Here is a 24,340-nt window from a genome sequence, read left to right as displayed (position 1 = left end):
TGGCTTGGGGGGGGTAGAAGGTGTTGGCTTGGGGGGGTAGAAGGTGTTGGCTTGGGGGGGTTGAAGGTGTTGGCTTGGGGGGGTAGAAGGTGTTGGCTTGGGGGGGTAGAAGGTGTTGGCTTGGGGGGGTAGAAGCTGTTGGCTTGGGGGGGTAGAAGGTGTTGGCTTGGGGGGGTAGAAGGTGTTGGCTTGGGGGGGTAGAAGGTGTTGGCTTGGGGGGGTAGAAGGTGTTGGCTTGGGGGGGTAGAAAGTGTTGGCTTGGGGGGGTTGAAGGTGTTGGCTTGGGGGGGGTAGAAGGTGTTGGCTTGGGGGGTAGAAGCTGTTGGCTTGGGGGGGTAGAAGGTGTTGGCTTGGGGGGGTAGAAGGTGTTGGCTTGGGGGGGTAGAAGGTGTTGGCTTGGGGGGGTGTTGGCTTGGGGGTAGAAAGTGTTGGCTTGGGGGGGTTGAAGGTGTTGGCTTGGGGGGGGTAGAAGGTGTTGGCCTGGGGGGGTAGAAGGTGTTGGCTTGGGGGGGTTGAAGGTGTTGGCTTGGGGGGGTAGAAGGTGTTGGCTTGGGGGGGTAGAAGGTGTTGGCTTGGGGGGGTAGAAGCTGTTGGCTTGGGGGGGTAGAAGGTGTTGGCTTGGGGGGGTAGAAGGTGTTGGCTTGGGGGGGTAGAAGGTGTTGGCTTGGGGGGGTGTTGGCTTGGGGGTAGAAAGTGTTGGCTTGGGGGGGTTGAAGGTGTTGGCTTGGGGGGGGTAGAAGGTGTTGGCTTGGGGGGTAGAAGCTGTTGGCTTGGGGGGGTAGAAGGTGTTGGCTTGGGGGGGTAGAAGGTGTTGGCTTGGGGGGGTAGAAGGTGTTGGCTTGGGGGGGTGTTGGCTTGGGGGTAGAAAGTGTTGGCTTGGGGGGGTTGAAGGTGTTGGCTTGGGGGGGGTAGAAGGTGTTGGCCTGGGGGGGTAGAAGGTGTTGGCTTGGGGGGGTTGAAGGTGTTGGCTTGGGGGGGTAGAAGGTGTTGGCTTGGGGGGGTAGAAGGTGTTGGCTTGGGGGGGTAGAAGCTGTTGGCTTGGGGGGGTAGAAGGTGTTGGCTTGGGGGGGTAGAAGGTGTTGGCTTGGGGGGGTAGAAGGTGTTGGCTTGGGGGGGTTGAAGGTGTTGGCTTGGGGGGGTAGAAGGTGTTGGCTTGGGGGGGTAGAAGGTGTTGGCTTGGGGGGGGGGAGAAGCTGTTGGCTTGGGGGGGGGGAGAAGCTGTTGGCTTGGGGGTAGAAGCTGTTGGCTTGGGGGTGTAGAAGGTGTTGGCTTGGGGGTAGGAGCTGTTGGCTTGGGGGGGTAGAAGGTGTTGGTTTGGGGGTAGAAGCTGTTTAGGAGCCTCTTGGACCTAGACTTGGTGCTCCGGTACCGCTTGCAGTGCGGTAGGAGAGAGAACGGTCTACGACTTGGGAGGCTGGAGTCTTTGACAATTCTAAGGGCCTTCCTCTGACACCGCCTGGTATAAAGGTCCTGGATGGCAGGAAGCTTGGCCCCTGTGATATACTGGGCCGTACACACTACCCTCTGTAGTGCCTTGCAGTCGGAGGCCGAGCAGTTGCCATACCAGGCAGTGATGCTCTCGATTGTGCAGCTGTTGAACTTTTTGAGGATCTGAGTACCCATGCCAAATCTTTTCAGTCTCCTGAGGGGGAAAAGGTGTGGTCGTGCCCTCTTCACGACCGTTTTGGTGTGTTTGCACCATTCTAGTTTGTTGATGATGTGGACACCAAGGAACTCTCTCAACCTCCTCCACGACAGCCCCGTTGATGAGAATGGGGCCGCTTTCTCTCTCGATAAAACAGTTATTCCCAAATAAACGACTGGGATAAAAACACAACGGGTTCCTGTTAAATGAAACAACTTCCTTTCCATGTTATACAGTATATATATAAACAACTGTTAAAACAGCACAAAACATCTCATACAACATAAACTATACCAGAACATACAGGCTACAGGCTACAGGCTACAGTCTACTAGTCAACATACAGCCTAACACAGCTAAAACAAGGTCCTTTTTAATGACAGGAACACAGACTACAGACTACAGGCTACAGGCTACAGTCTACAGGCTACAGACTACAGTCTACTAGTCAACATACAGCCTAACAGAGCTAAAACAAGGCTCTTTTTAATGACAGGAACACAGGCTACAATCTACAGGCTACAGTCTACAGGCTACAGTCTACAGGCTACAGGCTACAGGCTACAGGCTACAGTCTACAGGCTACAGGCTACAGTCTACAGGCTACAGACTACAGTCTACTAGTCAACATACAGCCTAACAGAGCTAAAACAAGGCTCTTTTTAATGACAGGAACACAGGCTACAGGCTACAGTCTACAGTCTACAGGCTACAGGCTACAGGCTACAGTCTACAGCCTACAGTCTACAGGCTACAGTCTACAGCCTACAGGCTACAGGCTACAGGCTACAGTCTACTGTCTACTGTCTACAGTCTACAGGCTACAGGCTACAGGCTACAGTCTACAGACTACAGGCTACAGGCTACAGGCTACAGGCTACAGTCTACAGGCTACAGTCTACAGGCTACAGTCTACTAGTCAACATACAGCCTAACAGAGCTAAAACAAGGCTCTTTTTAATGACAGGAACACAGGCTACAATCTACAGGCTACAGTCTACAGGCTACAGGCTACAGGCTACAGGCTACAGTCTACAGGCTACAGGCTACAGGCTACAGGCTACAGTCTACAGGCTACAGACTACAGTCTACAGTCTACAGTCTACAGCCTACAGGCTACAGTCTACTAGTCAACATACAGCCTAACAGAGCTAAAACAAGGCTCTTTTTAATGACAGGAACACAGGCTACAATCTACAGGCTACAGGCTACAGTCTACAGGCTACAGGCTACAGTCTACAGGCTACAGGCTACAGGCTACAGTCTACAGGCTACAGGCTACAGGCTACAGGCTACAGACTACAGTCTACAGTCTACAGCCTACAGGCTACAGGCTACAGTCTACTAGTGAACATACAGCCTAACAGAGCTAAAACAAGGCTCTTTTTAATGACAGGAACACAGGCTACAATCTACAGGCTACAGTCTACAGGCTACAGTCTACAGGCTACAGGCTACAGTCTACAGGCTACAGTCTACAGGCTACAGTCTACAGGCTACAGGCTACAGTCTACAGGCTACAGACTACAGTCTACTAGTCAACATACAGCCTAACAGAGCTAAAACAAGGCTCTTTTTAATGACAAGAACACAGGCTACAGCCTACAGTCTACAGCCTACAGTCTACAGTCTACAGGCTACAGGCTACAGTCTACAGTCTACAGGCTACAGGCTACAGTCTACAGGCTACAGTCTACAGTCTACAGGCTACAGGCTACAGGCTACAGTCTACAGCCTACAGGCTACAGTCTACTGTCTACAGTCTACAGGCTACAGGCTACAGGCTACAGTCTACAGACTACAGTCTACAGGCTACAGGCTACAGGCTACAGTCTACAGTCTACAGTCTACAGGCTACAGTCTACAGGCTACAGACTACAGTCTACAGTCTACAGGCTACAGACTACAGTCTACAGGCTACAGTCTTCAGTCTACAGGCTACAGTCTACAGGCTACAGTCTACAGCCTACAGTCTACAGGCTACAGTCTACAGTCTACAGGCTACAGTCTACAGTCTACAGGCTACAGTCTACAGCCTACAGTCTACAGGCTACAGTCTACAGTCTACAGTCTATAGGCTTTTATCCATCACGTTAAATGCTCGCGGAGAAAGAGGATGTTGCTCAACAAGGCGTGTGAACGTGTCAGCGCGCGTATGAACGGCCTAAGAAGAAAAGTTGTCCATTGACAGTCCATGTTAATTCCAGACGGTTTGTTTAAGCGCTCAGTTACGCTTTAGGTGACACGGTGACACGGATCAGTAACTAGGTTCATTTAGTCCCCATGTCCCCCCTCATGAGTGTGTACCTGCTGGGGGAGGGCGGTTGAGGTGATGATGGGGATGATGAAGGTGGATGTGGGCCCTCATACGATCCTGACCTGGTGGCCAACACACACACACACACACACACACACAGATTACAGCAGAGCTACGTATCACATACACACACACACGCACACACACACTGACTACAGCAGAGCTACATATCACATACACACACACACACACACACACAGACTACAGCAGAGCTACGTATCACATACACACACACACACACACAGACTACAGCAGAGCTACGTATCACATACACACACACACACACACACACACACAGAGACTACAGCAGAGCTACATATCATATACACACACACACAGAGACTACAGCAGAGCTACGTATCACATACACACACACACACACACACACACACACACACACACACACACACACACACACACACACACACACACACACAGACTACAGCAGAGCTACGTATCACACACCTCTTGACGGCGCAGGGCTGGTTGCGGTCCAGAGACGTCTCCTGACCCCTGGATGACTCACAGTCCCATGATGCATCTGTCACAACACAACACTAGTTACCATGGTTATAGTACTAACCCCGACTTTCCTTCCTTCCTGTGGGTGTGTATGGGCACCTCTGTGTGCGTGTGTGTGTGTGTGTGTGTGTGTGTGTGTGTGTGTGTGTGTGTGTGTGTGTGTGTGCGTGCACGCGTTTGTGTGTGACTGTGTGACTGTGTGTGTGCTAACCAGTTTTGGGGAAGACAATCTGAAAATATAGTTCACCAAGCTACCAATTACTGAACACTAGTAACAGCTACACTAAAGCTTAAGAAAAACATAGTTTACTGAACTAAAGTTACTGAGAAAAATAGCTCACTACTTCCAAACTACTACTAAAAAATATAATATCTAAATATGAAATGTCAGACTTCAAACTGGAAGACCAGACCCCTCTGTCGTCAGATGTTAACAGAATGTGTAATTATGCTATTAAACACAGCAAGTGAGAATCAGGTCTGATGAGGAAAAGAAAGGACATTCCTGTCTACTACACCGCTACATGGTAAAACAGTAGAGTGTAGTTTCAGTAGTTAGCTACACCGCTACATGGTAAAACAGTAGTGTGTAGTTCCGGTAGTTAGCTACACCGCTACATGGTAAAACAGTAGTGTAGTTCCGGTAGTTAGCTACACCGCTACATGGTAAAACAGTAGTGTAGTTCCAGTAGTTAGCTACACCGCTACATGGTAAAACAGTAGTGTAGTTCCAGTAGTTAGCTACACCGCTACATGGTAAAACAGTAGTGTAGTTCCGGTAGTTAGCTACACCGCTACATGGTAAAACAGTAGTGTAGTTCCGGTAGTTAGCTACACCGCTACATGGTAAAACAGTAGTGTAGTTCCAGTAGTTAGCTACACCGCTACATGGTAAAACAGTAGTGTAGTTCCGGTAGTTAGCTACACCGCTACATGGTAAAACAGTAGTGTAGTTCCGGTAGTTAGCTACACCGCTACATGGTAAAACAGTAGAGTGTAGTTCCAGTAGGTAGCTACACCGCTACATGGTAAAACAGTAGAGTGTAGTTCCAGTAGTTAGCTACACCACTACATGGTAAAACAGTAGAGTGTAGTTCCGGTAGTTAGCTACACCGCTACATGGTAAAACAGTAGTGTGTAGTTCCGGTAGTTAGCTACACCGCTACATGGTAAAACAGTAGAGTGTAGTTCCGGTAGTTAGCTACACCACTACATGGTAAAACAGTAGTGTAGTTCCGGTAGTTAGCTACACCGCTACATGGTAAAACAGTAGAGTGTAGTTCCGGTAGTTAGCTACACCGCTACATGGTAAAACAGTAGTGTAGTTCCAGTAGTTAGCTACACCGCTACATGGTAAAACAGTAGTGTAGTTCCGGTAGTTAGCTACACCGCTACATGGTAAAACAGTAGTGTAGTTCCGGTAGTTAGCTACACCGCTACATGGTAAAACAGTAGAGTGTAGTTCCAGTAGGTAGCTACACCGCTACATGGTAAAACAGTAGAGTGTAGTTCCAGTAGTTAGCTACACCACTACATGGTAAAACAGTAGAGTGTAGTTCCGGTAGTTAGCTACACCGCTACATGGTAAAACAGTAGTGTGTAGTTCCGGTAGTTAGCTACACCGCTACATGGTAAAACAGTAGAGTGTAGTTCCGGTAGTTAGCTACACCACTACATGGTAAAACAGTAGTGTAGTTCCGGTAGTTAGCTACACCGCTACATGGTAAAACAGTAGAGTGTAGTTCCGGTAGTTAGCTACACCACTACATGGTAAAACAGTAGTGTGTAGTTCCAGTAGTTAGCTACACCGCTACATGGTAAAACAGTAGAGTGTAGTTCCAGTAGGTAGCTACACCTCTACATGGTAAAACAGTGGTGTGTAGTTCCAGTAGTTAGCTACACCGCTACATGGTAAAACAGTAGTGTAGTTCCAGTAGTTAGCTACACCGCTACATGGTAAAACAGTGGTGTGTAGTTCCAGTAGTTAGCTACACCGCTACATGGTAAAACAGTATTGTAGTTCCAGTAGTTAGCTACACCGCTACATGGTAAAACAGTAGAGTGTAGTTCCAGTAGTTAGCTACATGGTAAAACAGTAGTGTGTAGTTCCGGTAGTTAGCTACACCGCTACATGGTAAAACAGTAGAGTGTAGTTCCAGTAGGTAGCTACACCGCTACATGGTAAAACAGTAGAGTGTAGTTCCAGTAGTTAGCTACACCTCTACATGGTAAAACAGTGGTGTGTAGTTCCAGTAGTTAGCTACACCACTACATGGTAAAACAGTAGTGTAGTTCCGGTAGTTAGCTACACCACTACATGGTAAAACAGTAGTGTAGTTCCGGTAGTTAGCTACACCACTACATGGTAAAACAGTAGTGTAGTTCCGGTAGTTAGCTACACCACTACATGGTAAAACAGTAGTGTAGTTCCAGTAGTTAGCTACACCGCTACATGGTAAAACAGTGAACTAACACCAAGCTACTGTAAAATGTCGTTAAACAACTAGTTGAACTACACGTAGTTCACTACTCCCCAACACTGGTGCTAACCCTATATAAATTGTATTTGGGATAAGGCAGGCTGATCCTGGCCGTTCTGATGAGAGATTGCTTCTGTCTTACAGATCTGTTGTGCCGGAACGATCACTTCTGTCTGAACAGCGAGCTCTGTGGGAGGTGGATGAGAAAGGGCCGTTGCCGTCTCCTCCAGGATCTTCTTCTCCTGGAAACAGGAGAAGATGCACATGATGATAATTACTGATAATAGAGGACTCATTACAGGGCTAATGCTAAAGGCTAATGTGTGTCAGGGCTAATGCTAAAGGCTAATGTGTGTCAGGGCTAATGCTAAAGGCTAATGTGTGTGTAAGGGCTAATGCTAAAGGCCAATGTGTGTGTCGGGGCTAATGCTAAAGGCTAATGTGTTTGCTACCTCTTCATTGTGTCTTCGTTCTTCCTCGTCCACCTCTCTCTGCGCTCTCTCCCACTCCCCTTTCAGTTTATCCTGCTCCCTGAGGTACTGCTCCTGCAGACACACACACCACATACACACACGCAAGTACGTCACACACACACAAACACACACGTCACAAGTCACACACATGAATGTGAAAACGACATCAGGGTGATGATAACAGTGAAGCCTCCTCCACTGTCCCTGTCCCATACCTGGCTGTAACTATCCTCCTCCACTGTCCCTGTCCAATACCTGACTGTAACTATCCTCCTCCACTGTCCCTGTCCCTGTCCCATACCTGGCTGTAACTGTCCTCCTTCACTGTCCCTGTCCCTGTCCCATACCTGGCTGTAACTATCCTCCTCCACTGTCCCTGTCCCTGTCCCATACCTGGCTGTAACTATCCTCCTCCACTGTCCCTGTCCCATACCTAACTGTAACTGTCCTCCTCCACTGTCCCTGTCCCATACCTGGCTGTAACTGTCCTCCTCCACTGTCCCTGTCCCTGTCCCATACCTGGCTGTAACTATCCTCCTCCACTGTCCCTGTCCCTGTCCCATACCTGGCTGTAACTGTCCTCCTCCACTGTCCCTGTCCCATACCTGGCTGTAACTATCCTCCTCCACTGTCCCTGTCCCATACCTGGCTGTAACTGTCCTCCTCCACTGTCCCTGTCCCATACCTGACTGTAACTGTCCTCCTCCACTGTCCCTGTCCCATACCTGGCTGTAACTATCCTCCTCCACTGTCCCTGTCCCATACCTGGCTGTAACTATCCTCCTCCACTGTCCCTGTCCCTGTCCCATACCTGGCTGTAACTATCCTCCTCCACTGTCCCTGTCCCTGTCCCATACCTGGCTGTACCTATCCTCCTCCACTGTCCCTGTCCCATACCTGGCTGTAACTGTCCTCCTCCACTGTCCCTGTCCCTGTCCCATACCTGGCTGTAACTATCCTCCTCCACTGTCCCTGTCCCATACCTGGCTGTAACTATCCTCCTCCACTGTCCCTGTCCAATACCTGACTGTAACTATCCTCCTCCACTGTCCCTGTCCCTGTCCCATACCTGGCTGTAACTGTCCTCCTTCACTGTCCCTGTCCCTGTCCCATACCTGGCTGTAACTATCCTCCTCCACTGTCCCTGTCCCTGTCCCATACCTGGCTGTAACTATCCTCCTCCACTGTCCCTGTCCCATACCTAACTGTAACTGTCCTCCTCCACTGTCCCTGTCCCATACCTGGCTGTAACTGTCCTCCTCCACTGTCCCTGTCCCTGTCCCATACCTGGCTGTAACTATCCTCCTCCACTGTCCCTGTCCCTGTCCCATACCTGGCTGTAACTGTCCTCCTCCACTGTCCCTGTCCCATACCTGGCTGTAACTATCCTCCTCCACTGTCCCTGTCCCATACCTGGCTGTAACTGTCCTCCTCCACTGTCCCTGTCCCATACCTGACTGTAACTGTCCTCCTCCACTGTCCCTGTCCCATACCTGGCTGTAACTATCCTCCTCCACTGTCCCTGTCCCATACCTGGCTGTAACTATCCTCCTCCACTGTCCCTGTCCCTGTCCCATACCTGGCTGTAACTATCCTCCTCCACTGTCCCTGTCCCATACCTAACTGTAACTGTCCTCCTCCACTGTCCCTGTCCCATACCTGGCTGTAACTGTCCTCCTCCACTGTCCCTGTCCCTGTCCCATACCTGGCTGTAACTATCCTCCTCCACTGTCCCTGTCCCTGTCCCATACCTGGCTGTAACTATCCTCCTCCACTGTCCCTGTCCCATACCTAACTGTAACTGTCCTCCTCCACTGTCCCTGTCCCATACCTGGCTGTAACTGTCCTCCTCCACTGTCCCTGTCCCTGTCCCATACCTGGCTGTAACTATCCTCCTCCACTGTCCCTGTCCCTGTCCCATACCTGGCTGTAACTGTCCTCCTCCACTGTCCCTGTCCCATACCTGGCTGTAACTATCCTCCTCCACTGTCCCTGTCCCATACCTGGCTGTAACTGTCCTCCTCCACTGTCCCTGTCCCATACCTGACTGTAACTGTCCTCCTCCACTGTCCCTGTCCCATACCTGGCTGTAACTATCCTCCTCCACTGTCCCTGTCCCATACCTGGCTGTAACTATCCTCCTCCACTGTCCCTGTCCCTGTCCCATACCTGGCTGTAACTATCCTCCTCCACTGTCCCTGTCCCTGTCCCATACCTGGCTGTACCTATCCTCCTCCACTGTCCCTGTCCCATACCTGGCTGTAACTGTCCTCCTCCACTGTCCCTGTCCCTGTCCCATACCTGGCTGTAACTATCCTCCTCCACTGTCCCTGTCCCATACCTGGCTGTAACTATCCTCCTCCACTGTCCCTGTCCAATACCTGACTGTAACTATCCTCCTCCACTGTCCCTGTCCCTGTCCCATACCTGGCTGTAACTGTCCTCCTTCACTGTCCCTGTCCCTGTCCCATACCTGGCTGTAACTATCCTCCTCCACTGTCCCTGTCCCTGTCCCATACCTGGCTGTAACTATCCTCCTCCACTGTCCCTGTCCCATACCTAACTGTAACTGTCCTCCTCCACTGTCCCTGTCCCATACCTGGCTGTAACTGTCCTCCTCCACTGTCCCTGTCCCTGTCCCATACCTGGCTGTAACTATCCTCCTCCACTGTCCCTGTCCCTGTCCCATACCTGGCTGTAACTGTCCTCCTCCACTGTCCCTGTCCCATACCTGGCTGTAACTATCCTCCTCCACTGTCCCTGTCCCATACCTGGCTGTAACTGTCCTCCTCCACTGTCCCTGTCCCATACCTGACTGTAACTGTCCTCCTCCACTGTCCCTGTCCCATACCTGGCTGTAACTATCCTCCTCCACTGTCCCTGTCCCATACCTGGCTGTAACTATCCTCCTCCACTGTCCCTGTCCCTGTCCCATACCTGGCTGTAACTATCCTCCTCCACTGTCCCTGTCCCTGTCCCATACCTGGCTGTACCTATCCTCCTCCACTGTCCCTGTCCCATACCTGGCTGTAACTGTCCTCCTCCACTGTCCCTGTCCCTGTCCCATACCTGACTGTAACTGTCCTCCTCCACTGTCCCTGTCCCATACCTGGCTGTAACTATCCTCCTCCACTGTCCCTGTCCAATACCTGACTGTAACTATCCTCCTCCACTGTCCCTGTCCCTGTCCCATACCTGGCTGTAACTGTCCTCCTTCACTGTCCCTGTCCCTGTCCCATACCTGGCTGTAACTATCCTCCTCCACTGTCCCTGTCCCTGTCCCATACCTGGCTGTAACTATCCTCCTCCACTGTCCCTGTCCCATACCTAACTGTAACTGTCCTCCTCCACTGTCCCTGTCCCATACCTGGCTGTAACTGTCCTCCTCCACTGTCCCTGTCCCTGTCCCATACCTGGCTGTAACTATCCTCCTCCACTGTCCCTGTCCCTGTCCCATACCTGGCTGTAACTGTCCTCCTCCACTGTCCCTGTCCCATACCTGGCTGTAACTATCCTCCTCCACTGTCCCTGTCCCATACCTGGCTGTAACTGTCCTCCTCCACTGTCCCTGTCCCATACCTGACTGTAACTGTCCTCCTCCACTGTCCCTGTCCCATACCTGGCTGTAACTATCCTCCTCCACTGTCCCTGTCCCATACCTGGCTGTAACTATCCTCCTCCACTGTCCCTGTCCCTGTCCCATACCTGGCTGTAACTATCCTCCTCCACTGTCCCTGTCCCTGTCCCATACCTGGCTGTACCTATCCTCCTCCACTGTCCCTGTCCCATACCTGGCTGTAACTGTCCTCCTCCACTGTCCCTGTCCCTGTCCCATACCTGGCTGTAACTATCCTCCTCCACTGTCCCTGTCCCATACCTGGCTGTAACTGTCCTCCTCCACTGTCCCTGTCCCATACCTGGCTGTAACTGTCCTCCTCCACTGTCCCTGTCCCATACCTGGCTGTAACTATCCTCCTCCACTGTCCCTGTCCCATACCTGGCTGTAACTATCCTCCTCCACTGTCCCTGTCCCATACCTGGCTGTAACTATCCTCCTCCACTGTCCCTGTCCCTGTCCCATACCTGGCTGTAACTATCCTCCTCCACTGTCCCTGTCCCATACCTGGCTGTAACTATCCTCCTCCACTGTCCCTGTCCCATACCTGGCTGTAACTATCCTCCTCCACTGTCCCTGTCCCATACCTGACTGTAACTGTCCTCCTCCACTGTCCCTGTCCCATACCTGGCTGTAACTGTCCTCCTCCACTGTCCCTGTCCCATACCTGGCTGTAACTATCCTCCTCCACTGTCCCTGTCCCTGTCCCATACCTGGCTGTAACTATCCTCCTCCACTGTCCCTGTCCCATACCTGGCTGTAACTATCCTCCTCCACTGTCCCTGTCCCATACCTGGCTGTAACTGTCCTCCTCCACTGTCCCTGTCCCATACCTGACTGTAACTGTCCTCCTCCACTGTCCCTGTCCCATACCTGGCTGTAACTGTCCTCCTCCACTGTCCCTGTCCCATACCTGGCTGTAACTATCCTCCTCCACTGTCCCTGTCCCTGTCCCATACCTGGCTGTAACTATCCTCCTCCACTGTCCCTGTCCCATACCTGGCTGTAACTATCCTCCTCCACTGTCCCTGTCCCATACCTGGCTGTAACTATCCTCCTCCACTGTCCCTGTCCCATACCTGGCTGTAACTGTCCTCCTCCACTGTCCCTGTCCCATACCTGACTGTAACTGTCCTCCTCCACTGTCCCTGTCCCATACCTGTCTGTAACTATCCTCCTCCACTGTCCCTGTCCCATACCTGACTGTAACTATCCTCCTCCACTGTCCCTGTCCCTGTCCCATACCTGGCTGTAACTGTCCTCCTCCACTGTCCCTGTCCCATACCTGGCTGTAACTGTCCTCCTCCACTGTCCCTGTCCCATACCTGACTGTAACTATCCTCCTCCACTGTCCCTGTCCCATACCTGGCTGTAACTGTCCTCCTCCACTGTCCCTGTCCCATACCTGGCTGTAACTGTCCTCCTCCACTGTCCCTGCCCCATACCTGGCTGTAACTGTCCTCCTCCACTGTCCCTGTCCCATACCTGGCTGTAACTATCCTCCTCCACTGTCCCTGTCCCATACCTGGCTATAACTATCCTCCTCCACTGTCCCTGTCCCATACCTGGCTGTAACTGTCCTCCTCCACTGTCCCTGTCCCATACCTGGCTGTAACTATCCTCCTCCACTGTCCCTGTCCCTGTCCCATACCTGGCTGTAACTATCCTCCTCCACTGTCCCTGTCCCTGTCCCATACCTGGCTGTAACTATCCTCCTCCACTGTCCCTGTCCCATACCTGGCTGTACCTATCCTCCTCCACTGTCCCTGTCCCATACCTGGCTATAACTATCCTCCTCCACTGTCCCTGTCCCATACCTGGCTGTAACTGTCCTCCTCCACTGTCCCTGTCCCATACCTGGCTGTAACTATCCTCCTCCACTGTCCCTGTCCCTGTCCCATACCTGGCTGTAACTATCCTCCTCCACTGTCCCTGTCCCTGTCCCATACCTGGCTGTAACTATCCTCCTCCACTGTCCCTGTCCCTGTCCCATACCTGGCTGTAACTATCCTCCTCCACTGTCCCTGTCCCTGTCCCATACCTGGCTGTAACTATCCTCCTCCGCTGTCCCTGTCCCTGTCCCATACCTGGCTGTGACTATCCTCCTCCACTGGCCATGTCCCATACCTGGCTGTAACTATCCTCCTCCACTGTCCCTGTCCCTGTCCCATACCTGGCTGTAACTATCCTCCTCCACTGTCCCTGTCCCTGTCCCATACCTGGCTGTAACTGTCTTCCTCCACTGTCCCTGTCCCTGTCCCATACCTGGCTGTAACTGTCTTCCTCCACTGTCCCTGTCCCATACCTGGCTGTAACTGTCCTCCTCCACTGTCCCTGTCCCATACCTGGCTGTAACTGTCCTCCTCCACTGTCCCTGTCCCATACCTGGCTGTAACTATCCTCCTCCACTGTCCCTGTCCCTGTCCCATACCTGGCTGTAACTGTCCTCCTCCACTGTCCCTGTCCCATACCTGGCTGTAACTATCCTCCTCCACTGTCCCTGTCCCATACCTGGCTGCAACTATCCTCCTCCACTGTCCCTGTCCCATACCTGGCTGTAACTGTCCTCCTCCACTGTCCCTGTCCCATACCTGGCTGTAACTATCCTCCTCCACTGTCCCTGTCCCATACCTGGCTGCAACTATCCTCCTCCACTGTCCCTGTCCCATACCTGGCTGTAACTATCCTCCTCCACTGTCCCTGTCCCATACCTGGCTGTAACTATCCTCCTCCACTGTCCCTGTCCCATACCTGGCTGTAACTATCCTCCTCCACTGTCCCTGTCCCTGTCCCATACCTGGCTGTTACTGTCCTCCTCCACTGTCCCTGTCCCATACCTGGCTGTAACTATCCTCCTCCACTGTCCCTGTCCCATACCTGGCTGCAACTATCCTCCTCCACTGTCCCTGTCCCATACCTGGCTGTAACTGTCCTCCTCCACTGTCCCTGTCCCATACCTGGCTGTAACTATCCTCCTCCACTGTCCCTGTCCCATACCTGGCTGCAACTATCCTCCTCCACTGTCCCTGTCCCATACCTGGCTGTAACTATCCTCCTCCACTGCCCCTGTCCCATACCTGGCTGTAACTATCCTCCTCCACTGTCCCTGTCCCATACCTGTCTGTAACTATCCTCCTCCACTGTCCCTGTCCCTGTCCCATACCTGGCTGTAACTGTCCTCCTCCACTGTCCCTGTCCCATACCTGGCTGTAACTATCCTCCTCCACTGTCCCTGTCCCATACCTGGCTGTAACTATCCTCCTCCACTGTCCCTGTCCCATACCTGGCTGTAACTATCCTCCTCCACTGTCCCTGTCCCATACCTGGCTGTAACTATCCTCCTCCACTGTCCCTGTCCCATACCTGGCTGTAACTGTCCTCCTCCACTGTCCCTGTCCCATACCTGCCTGTAACTGTCCTCCTCCACTGTCCCTGTCCCATACCTGTCTGTAACTATCCTCCTCCACTGTCCCTGTCCCATACCTGACTGTAACTATCCTCCTCCACTGTCCCTGTCCCTGTCCCATACCTGGCTGTAACTGTCCTCCTCCACTGTCCCTGTCCCATACCTGGCTGTAACTGTCCTCCTCCACTGTCCCTGTCCCATACCTGACTGTAACTATCCTCCTCCACTGTCCCTGTCCCATACCTGGCTGTAACTGTCCTCCTCCACTGTCCCTGTCCCATACCTGGCTGTAACTGTCCTCCTCCACTGTCCCTGTCCCATACCTGGCTGTAACTATCCTCCTCCACTGTCCCTGTCCCATACCTGGCTGTAACTATCCTCCTCCACTGTCCCTGTCCCATACCTGACTGTAACTGTCCTCCTCCACTGTCCCTGTCCCATACCTGGCTGTAACTGTCCTCCTCCACTGTCCCTGTCCCATACCTGGCTGTAACTATCCTCCTCCACTGTCCCTGTCCCTTTCCCATACCTGGCTGTAACTATCCTCCTCCACTGTCCCTGTCCCATACCTGGCTGTAACTATCCTCCTCCACTGTCCCTGTCCCATACCTGGCTGTAACTATCCTCCTCCACTGTCCCTGTCCCATACCTGACTGTAACTGTCCTCCTCCACTGTCCCTGTCCCATACCTGGCTGTAACTGTCCTCCTCCACTGTCCCTGTCCCATACCTGGCTGTAACTATCCTCCTCCACTGTCCCTGTCCCTGTCCCATACCTGGCTGTAACTATCCTCCTCCACTGTCCCTGTCCCATACCTGGCTGTAACTATCCTCCTCCACTGTCCCTGTCCCATACCTGGCTGTAACTATCCTCCTCCACTGTCCCTGTCCCATACCTGGCTGTAACTGTCCTCCTCCACTGTCCCTGTCCCATACCTGACTGTAACTGTCCTCCTCCACTGTCCCTGTCCCATACCTGTCTGTAACTATCCTCCTCCACTGTCCCTGTCCCATACCTGACTGTAACTATCCTCCTCCACTGTCCCTGTCCCTGTCCCATACCTGGCTGTAACTGTCCTCCTCCACTGTCCCTGTCCCATACCTGGCTGTAACTGTCCTCCTCCACTGTCCCTGTCCCATACCTGGCTGTAACTGTCCTCCTCCACTGTCCCTGTCCCATACCTGGCTGTAACTATCCTCCTCCACTGTCCCTGTCCCTGTCCCATACCTGGCTGTAACTATCCTCCTCCACTGTCCCTGTCCCTGTCCCATACCTGGCTGTAACTATCCTCCTCCACTGTCCCTGTCCCATACCTGGCTGTACCTATCCTCCTCCACTGTCCCTGTCCCATACCTGGCTATAACTATCCTCCTCCACTGTCCCTGTCCCATACCTGGCTGTAACTGTCCTCCTCCACTGTCCCTGTCCCATACCTGGCTGTAACTATCCTCCTCCACTGTCCCTGTCCCTGTCCCATACCTGGCTGTAACTATCCTCCTCCACTGTCCCTGTCCCTGTCCCATACCTGGCTGTAACTATCCTCCTCCACTGTCCCTGTCCCTGTCCCATACCTGGCTGTAACTATCCTCCTCCACTGTCCCTGTCCCTGTCCCATACCTGGCTGTAACTATCCTCCTCCGCTGTCCCTGTCCCTGTCCCATACCTGGCTGTGACTATCCTCCTCCACTGGCCCTGTCCCATACCTGGCTGTAACTATCCTCCTCCACTGTCCCTGTCCCTGTCCCATACCTGGCTGTAACTATCCTCCTCCACTGTCCCTGTCCCTGTCCCATACCTGGCTGTAACTGTCTTCCTCCACTGTCCCTGTCCCTGTCCCATACCTGGCTGTAACTGTCTTCCTCCACTGTCCCTGTCCCATACCTGGCTGTAACTGTCCTCCTCCACTGTCCCTGTCCCATACCTGGCTGTAACTGTCCTCCTCCACTGTCCCTGTCCCATACCTGGCTGTAACTATCCTCCTCCACTGTCCCTGTCCCTGTCCCATACCTGGCTGTAACTGTCCTCCTCCACTGTCCCTGTCCCATACCTGGCTGTAACTATCCTCCTCCACTGTCCCTGTCCCATACCTGGCTGCAACTATCCTCCTCCACTGTCCCTGTCCCATACCTGGCTGTAACTGTCCTCCTCCACTGTCCCTGTCCCATACCTGGCTGTAACTATCCTCCTCCACTGTCCCTGTCCCATACCTGGCTGCAACTATCCTCCTCCACTGTCCCTGTCCCATACCTGGCTGTAACTATCCTCCTCCACTGTCCCTGTCCCATACCTGGCTGTAACTATCCTCCTCCACTGTCCCTGTCCCATACCTGGCTGTAACTATCCTCCTCCACTGTCCCTGTCCCTGTCCCATACCTGGCTGTAACTCTCCTCCTCCACTGTCCCTGTCCCATACCTGGCTGTAACTATCCTCCTCCACTGTCCCTGTCCCATACCTGGCTGCAACTATCCTCCTCCACTGTCCCTGTCCCATACCTGGCTGTAACTATCCTCCTCCACTGTCCCTGTCCCTGTCCCATACCTGGCTGTAACTGTCCTCCTCCACTGTCCCTGTCCCATACCTGGCTGTAACTATCCTCCTCCACTGTCCCTGTCCCATACCTGGCTGCAACTATCCTCCTCCACTGTCCCTGTCCCATACCTGGCTGTAACTGTCCTCCTCCACTGTCCCTGTCCCATACCTGGCTGTAACTATCCTCCTCCACTGTCCCTGTCCCATACCTGGCTGCAACTATCCTCCTCCACTGTCCCTGTCCCATACCTGGCTGTAACTATCCTCCTCCACTGTCCCTGTCCCATACCTGGCTGTAACTATCCTCCTCCACTGTCCCTGTCCCATACCTGTCTGTAACTATCCTCCTCCACTGTCCCTGTCCCTGTCCCATACCTGGCTGTAACTGTCCTCCTCCACTGTCCCTGTCCCATACCTGGCTGTAACTATCCTCCTCCACTGTCCCTGTCCCATACCTGGCTGCAACTATCCTCCTCCACTGTCCCTGTCCCATACCTGGCTGTAACTGTCCTCCTCCACTGTCCCTGTCCCATACCTGGCTGTAACTATCCTCCTCCACTGTCCCTGTCCCATACCTGGCTGCAACTATCCTCCTCCACTGTCCCTGTCCCATACCTGGCTGTAACTATCCTCCTCCACTGTCCCTGTCCCATACCTGGCTGTAACTATCCTCCTCCACTGTCCCTGTCCCATACCTGTCTGTAACTATCCTCCTCCACTGTCCCTGTCCCTGTCCCATACCTGGCTGTAACTGTCCTCCTCCACTGTCCCTGTCCCATACCTGGCTGTAACTATCCTCCTCCACTGTCCCTGTCCCATACCTGGCTGTAACTATCCTCCTCCACTGTTCCTGTCCCATACCTGGCTGTAACTATCCTCCTCCACTGTCCCTGTCCCATACCTGGCTGTAACTATCCTCCTCCACTGTCCCTGTCCCATACCTGGCTGTAACTATCCTCCTCCACTGTCCCTGTCCCATACCTGGCTGTAACTGTCCTCCTCCACTGTCCCTGTCCCATACCTGACTGTAACTGTCCTCCTCTGTCCCTGTCCCATACCTGTCTGTAACTATCCTCCTCCACTGTCCCTGTCCCATACCTGACTGTAACTATCCTCCTCCACTGTCCCTGTCCCTGTCCCATACCTGGCTGTAACTGTCCTCCTCCACTGTCCCTGTCCCATACCTGGCTGTAACTGTCCTCCTCCACTGTCCCTGTCCCATACCTGACTGTAACTATCCTCCTCCACTGTCCCTGTCCCATACCTGGCTGTAACTGTCCTCCTCCACTGTCCCTGTCCCATACCTGGCTGTAACTGTCCTCCTCCACTGTCCCTGTCCCATACCTGGCTGTAACTGTCCTCCTCCACTGTCCCTGTCCCATACCTGGCTGTAACTATCCTCCTCCACTGTCCCTGTCCCATACCTGGCTGTAACTATCCTCCTCCACTGTCCCTGTCCCATACCTGGCTGTAACTGTCCTCCTCCACTGTCCCTGTCCCATACCTGGCTGTAACTATCCTCCTCCACTGTCACTGTCCCTGTCCCATACCTGGCTGTAACTATCCTCCTCCACTGTCCCTGTCCCTGTCCCATACCTGGCTGTAACTATCCTCCTCCACTGTCCCTGTCCCATACCTGGCTGTACCTATCCTCCTCCACTGTCCCTGTCCCATACCTGGCTATAACTATCCTCCTCCACTGTCCCTGTCCCATACCTGGCTGTAACTGTCCTCCTCCACTGTCCCTGTCCCATACCTGGCTGTAACTATCCTCCTCCACTGTCCCTGTCCCTGTCCCATACCTGGCTGTAACTATCCTCCTCCACTGTCCCTGTCCCTGTCCCATACCTGGCTGTAACTATCCTCCTCCACTGTCCCTGTCCCTGTCCCATACCTGGCTGTAACTATCCTCCTCCACTGTCCCTGTCCCTGTCCCATACCTGGCTGTAACTATCCTCCTCCGCTGTCCCTGTCCCTGTCCCATACCTGGCTGTAACTATCCTCCTCCACTGTCCCTGTCCCATACCTGGCTGTAACTATCCTCCTCCACTGTCCCTGTCCCTGTCCCATACCTGGCTGTAACTATCCTCCTCCACTGTCCCTGTCCCTGTCCCATACCTGGCTGTAACTGTCTTCCTCCACTGTCCCTGTCCCTGTCCCATACCTGGCTGTAACTGTCTTCCTCCACTGTCCCTGTCCCATACCTGGCTGTAACTGTCCTCCTCCACTGTCCCTGTCCCATACCTGGCTGTAACTGTCCTCCTCCACTGTCCCTGTCCCATACCTGGCTGTAACTATCCTCCTCCACTGTCCCTGTCCCTGTCCCATACCTGGCTGTAACTGTCCTCCTCCACTGTCCCTGTCCCATACCTGGCTGTAACTATCCTCCTCCACTGTCCCTGTCCCATACCTGGCTGCAACTATCCTCCTCCACTGTCCCTGTCCCATACCTGGCTGTAACTGTCCTCCTCCACTGTCCCTGTCCCATACCTGGCTGTAACTATCCTCCTCCACTGTCCCTGTCCCATACCTGGCTGCAACTATCCTACTCCACTGTCCCTGTCCCATACCTGGCTGTAACTATCCTCCTCCACTGTCCCTGTCCCATACCTGGCTGTAACTATCCTCCTCCACTGTCCCTGTCCCATACCTGTCTGTAACTATCCTCCTCCACTGTCCCTGTCCCTGTCCCATACCTGGCTGTAACTGTCCTCCTCCACTGTCCCTGTCCCATACCTGGCTGTAACTATCCTCCTCCACTGTCCCTGTCCCATACCTGGCTGTAACTATCCTCCTCCACTGTCCCTGTCCCATACCTGGCTGTAACTATCCTCCTCCACTGTCCCTGTCCCATACCTGGCTGTAACTATCCTCCTCCACTGTCCCTGTCCCATACCTGGCTGTAACTGTCCTCCTCCACTGTCCCTGTCCCTGTCCCATACCTGGCTGTAACTATCCTCCTCTACTGTCCCTGTCCCTGTCCCATACCTGGCTGTAACTGTCCTCCTCCACTGTCCCTGTCCCATACCTGGCTGTAACTATCCTCCTCCACTGTCCCTGTCCCTGTCCCATACCTGGCTGTAACTATCCTCCTCCACTGTCCCTGTCCCATACCTGGCTGTAACTATCCTCCTCCACTGTCCCTGTCCCATACCTGGCTGTAACTATCCTCCTCCACTGTCCCTGTCCCTGTCCCATACCTGGTTGTAACTATCCTCCTCCACTGTCCCTGTCCCATACCTGGCTGTAACTGTCCTCCTCCACTGTCCCTGTCCCATACCTGGCTGTAACTATCCTCCTCCACTGTCCCTGTCCCATACCTGGCTGTAACTATCCTCCTCCACTGTCCCTGTCCCTGTCCCATACCTGGCTGTAACTATCCTCCTCCACTGTCCCTGTCCCATACCTGGCTGTAACTGTCCTCCTCCACTGTCCCTGTCCCATACCTGGCTGTAACTATCCTCCTCCACTGTCCCTGTCCCTGTCCCATACATGGCTGTAACTATCCTCCTCCACTGTCCCTGTCCCATACCTGGCTGTAACTATCCTCCTCCACTGTCCCTGTCCCATACCTGGCTGTAACTGTCCTCCTCCCCTGTCCCTGTCCCATACCTGACTGTAACTATCCTCCTCCACTGTCCCTGTCCCATACCTGGCTGTAACTGTCCTCCTCCACTGTCCCTGTCCCATACCTGGCTGTAACTATCCTCCTCCACTGTCCCTGTCCCATACCTGGCTGTAACTATCCTCCTCCACTGTCCCTGTCCCATACCTGGCTGTAACTGTCCTCCTCCACTGTCCCTGTCCCATACCTGGCTGTAACTGTCCTCCTCCACTGTCCCTGTCCCATACCTGGCTGTAACTATCCTCCTCCACTGTCCCTGTCCCTGTCCCATACCTGGCTGTAACTATCCTCCTCCACTGTCCCTGTCCCTGTCCCATACCTGTCTGTAACTATCCTCCTCCACTGTCCCTGTCCCATACCTGGCTGTAACTGTCCTCCTCCACTGTCCCTGTCCCATACCTAACTGTAACTATCCTCCTCCACTGTCCCTGTCCCATACCTGGCTGTAACTATCCTCCTCCACTGTCCCTGTCCCTGTCCCATACCTGGCTGTAACTGTCCTCCTCCACTGTCCCTGTCCCATACCTGGCTGTAACTGTCCTCCTCCCCTGTCCCTGTCCCATACCTGACTGTAACTATCCTCCTCCACTGTCCCTGTCCCATACCTGGCTGTAACTATCCTCCTCCACTGTCCCTGTCCCTGTCCCATACCTGGCTGTAACTATCCTCCTCCACTGTCCCTGTCCCATACCTGACTGTACCTATCCTCCTCCACTGTCCCTGTCCCATACCTGGCTGTAACTATGCTCCTCCACTGTCCCTGTCCCATACCTGGCTGTAACTGTCCTCCTCCACTGTCCCTGTCCCTGTCCCATACCTGGCTGTAACTATCCTCCTCCACTGTCCCTGTCCCATACCTGGCTGTAACTATCCTCCTCCACTGTCCCTGTCCCATACCTGGCTGTAACTATCCTCCTCCACTGTCCCTGTCCCTGTCCCTCTCCTGTTATCTCCTCTCCTGTTATCTCCTCTCCTGTTATCCCCTCTCCTGTTATCCCCTCTCCTGTTATCTCCTCTCCTGTTATCCCCTCTCCTGTTATCCCCTCTCCTGTTATCTCCTCTCCTGTTATCCCCTCTCCTGTTATCTCCTCTCCTATTATCTCCTCTCCTGTAGTCTCCTCTCACACACCTGTAGGAATCTCTCCTGTAGTCTCCTCTCCTGTTATCATCTCTCCTGTAGTCTCCTCTCACACACCTGTAGGAATCTCTCCTTTTATCTCCTCTCCTGTTATCACCTCTCCTGTAGTCTCCTCTCCTGTTGTCTCCTCTCCTGTAGTCTCCATTCACACACCTATAGGAATCTCTACTGTTATCTCCTCTCCTATTATCTCCTCTCCTGTTATCTCCTCTCCTGTAGTCTCCTCCCACACACCTGTAGGAATCTCTCCTGTTATCTCCTCTCCTGTTATCATCTCTCCTGTAGTCTCCTCTCACACACCTGTAGGAATCTCTCCTGTTATCTCCTCTCCTGTTATCACCTCTCCTGTAGTCTCCTCTCACATACCTGTAGGAATCTCTCCTGTTATCTCCTCTCCTGTTATCTCCTCTCCTGTAGTATCCTCTCCTGTTATCTCCTCTCCTGTTATCTCCTCTCCTGTTGTCACCTCTCCTGTAGTCTCCTCTCCTGTTATCACCTCTCCTGTAGTCTCCTCTCACACACCTGTAGGAATCTATCCTGTTATCTCCTCTCCTGTTATCTCCTTTCCTGTTATCTCCTCTCCTGTAGTCTCCTCTCACACACCTGTAGGAATCTCTCCTGCTCCTGCTGCCACTTCTCCTGTCGTCTCCTCTCATCCTCAGGGTTCCACACCCAGTGATCTACACGCTTAGCCAGGTTCAACATGGGGCTCTCCATCTACCACACACACACACACACACACACACACACACACACACACACACACACAAGGAAAGGAAAGGAAAGATGAGATGAGAGGACAGGCAAAGTTCTAGAATAAAGATCAAGTTCTAGTATGAAGGTCAGGTTCTACAATAAAGGTCAAGTTCTAGAATGAAGGTCAGGTTCTAGAATATAGGTCAAGTTGTAGTATGAAAGTCAGGTTCTAGAATAAAGATCAAGTTCTAGAATCAACATCGGGTTCTATGAATAAAAATCAAGTTCTAGAATGAAGGTCAGGTTCGAGAATAAAGATCAAGTTCTAGAATCGACATCAGGTTCTAGAATAAAGGTCAAGTTGTAGAATGAAGGTCAGGTTCTAGAATATAGGTCAAGTTGTAGAATGAAGGTCAGGTTCTAGAATAAAGATCACGTTGTAGTATGAAGGTCAGGTTCTAGAATAAAGGTCAAGTTGTAGAATGAAGGTCAGGTTCTAGAATAAAAATCAAGTTGTAGACTGAAGGCCAGGTTCTAGAATAAAGATCAAGTTGTAGACTGAAGGCCAGGTTCTAGAATAAAGATCAAGTTGTAGTATGAAGGTCATGTTCTAGAATAAAGATAAAGTTGTAGTATGAAGGTCAGGTTCTAGAATAAAGATCAAGTTGTAGAATCAACGTCAGTTTCTAGAATAAAAATCAAGTTCTAGAATGAAGGTCAGGTTCTAGAATAAAGATCAAGTTGTAGACTGAAGGTCAGGTTCTAGAATAAAGATCAAGTTGTAGAATGAAGGTCAGGTTCTAGAATGACGATCAAGTTGTAGAATCAACGTCAGTTTCTAGAATAAAAATCAAGTTCTAGAATGAAGGTCAGGTTCTAGAATAAAGATCAAGTTGTAGACTGAAGGTCAGGTTCTAGAATAAAGATCAAGTTGTAGAATGAAGGTCAGGTTCTAGAATGACGATCAAGTTGTAGTATGGAAGTCAGGTTCTAGAATAAAGATCAAGTTCTAGAATGCAGGTCAGGTTCTAGAATAAATATCAAGTTGTAGTATGAAGGTCAGGTTCTAGAATAAAAATCAAGTTGTAGTATGAAAGTCGGGTTCTAGAATAAAGGTCAAGTTTTAGTATGAAGGTCAGGTTCTAGAATAAAGATCAAGTTGTAGTATGAAGGTCAGGTTCTAGAAGAAAGGTCAAGTTGTAGAATGAAGGTCAGGTTCTAGAATGAAGATCAAGATGTAGTATGAAAGTCAGGTTCTAGAATAAAGATCAAGTTCTAGAATCAACATCGGGTTCTATGAATAAAAATCAAGTTCTAGAATGAAGGTCAGGTTCGAGAATAAAGATCAAGTTCTGGAATCGACATCAGGTTCTAGAATAAAGGTCAAGTTGTAGAATGAAGGTCAGGTTCTAGAATAAAGACCAAGTTGTAGTATGAAGGTCAGGTTCTAGAATAAAGATCAAGTTGTAGAATGAAGGTCAGGTTCTAGAATAAAAATCAAGTTGTAGACTGAAGGCCAGGTTCTAGAATAAAGATCAAGTTGTAGACTGAAGGCCAGGTTCTAGAATAAATATCAAGTTGTAGTATGAAGGTCAGGTTCTAGAATAAAGATAAAGTTGTAGTATGAAGGTCAGGTTCTAGAATAAAGATCAAGTAGTAGAATCAACGTCAGTTTCTAGAATAAAAATCAAGTTCTAGAATGTAGGTCAGGTTCTAGAATAAAGATCAAGTTGTAGACTGAAGGTCAGGTTCTATAATAAAGATCAAGTTGTAGTATGAAGGTCAGGTTCTAGAATAAAGATCAAGTTGTAGAATGAAGGTCAGGTTCTAGAATGAAGATCAAGTTGTAGTATGAAAGTCAGGTTCTAGAATAAAGATCAAGTTCTAGAATG

General features: G+C 51.8%; 1 protein-coding gene across 4 annotated transcripts in view; it reads right to left on the bottom strand.

Moving 5' to 3' along the window:
• The window catches only part of LOC110517278 (LIM and calponin homology domains-containing protein 1-like), a 92,214-nt gene that overhangs the window by 2,747 nt on the left and 65,127 nt on the right, over positions 1–24,340 (bottom strand). For 3 of the 4 annotated variants that reach the window (XM_036971950.1, XM_036971949.1, XM_036971952.1), the window contains 5 exons: positions 22,356–22,469; positions 7,417–7,509; positions 7,107–7,206; positions 4,428–4,503; positions 3,953–4,024 (listed from right to left, as the gene is read on the bottom strand). In XM_036971950.1, coding sequence (XP_036827845.1) covers positions 3,953–4,024; positions 4,428–4,503; positions 7,107–7,206; positions 7,417–7,509; positions 22,356–22,469 — 455 coding nt within the window. The remainder of the gene's footprint in view (positions 1–3,952; positions 4,025–4,427; positions 4,504–7,106; positions 7,207–7,416; positions 7,510–22,355; positions 22,470–24,340) is intronic. The other variant, XM_036971951.1, reaches the window with a different exon arrangement.

This window comes from Oncorhynchus mykiss, unplaced genomic scaffold (genome assembly GCF_013265735.2).
Source record: "Oncorhynchus mykiss isolate Arlee unplaced genomic scaffold, USDA_OmykA_1.1 un_scaffold_87, whole genome shotgun sequence".
In the NCBI taxonomy this organism is placed as follows: domain Eukaryota; kingdom Metazoa; phylum Chordata; class Actinopteri; order Salmoniformes; family Salmonidae; genus Oncorhynchus; species Oncorhynchus mykiss.
This window is presented reverse-complemented; position numbering and strand designations above follow the sequence as displayed.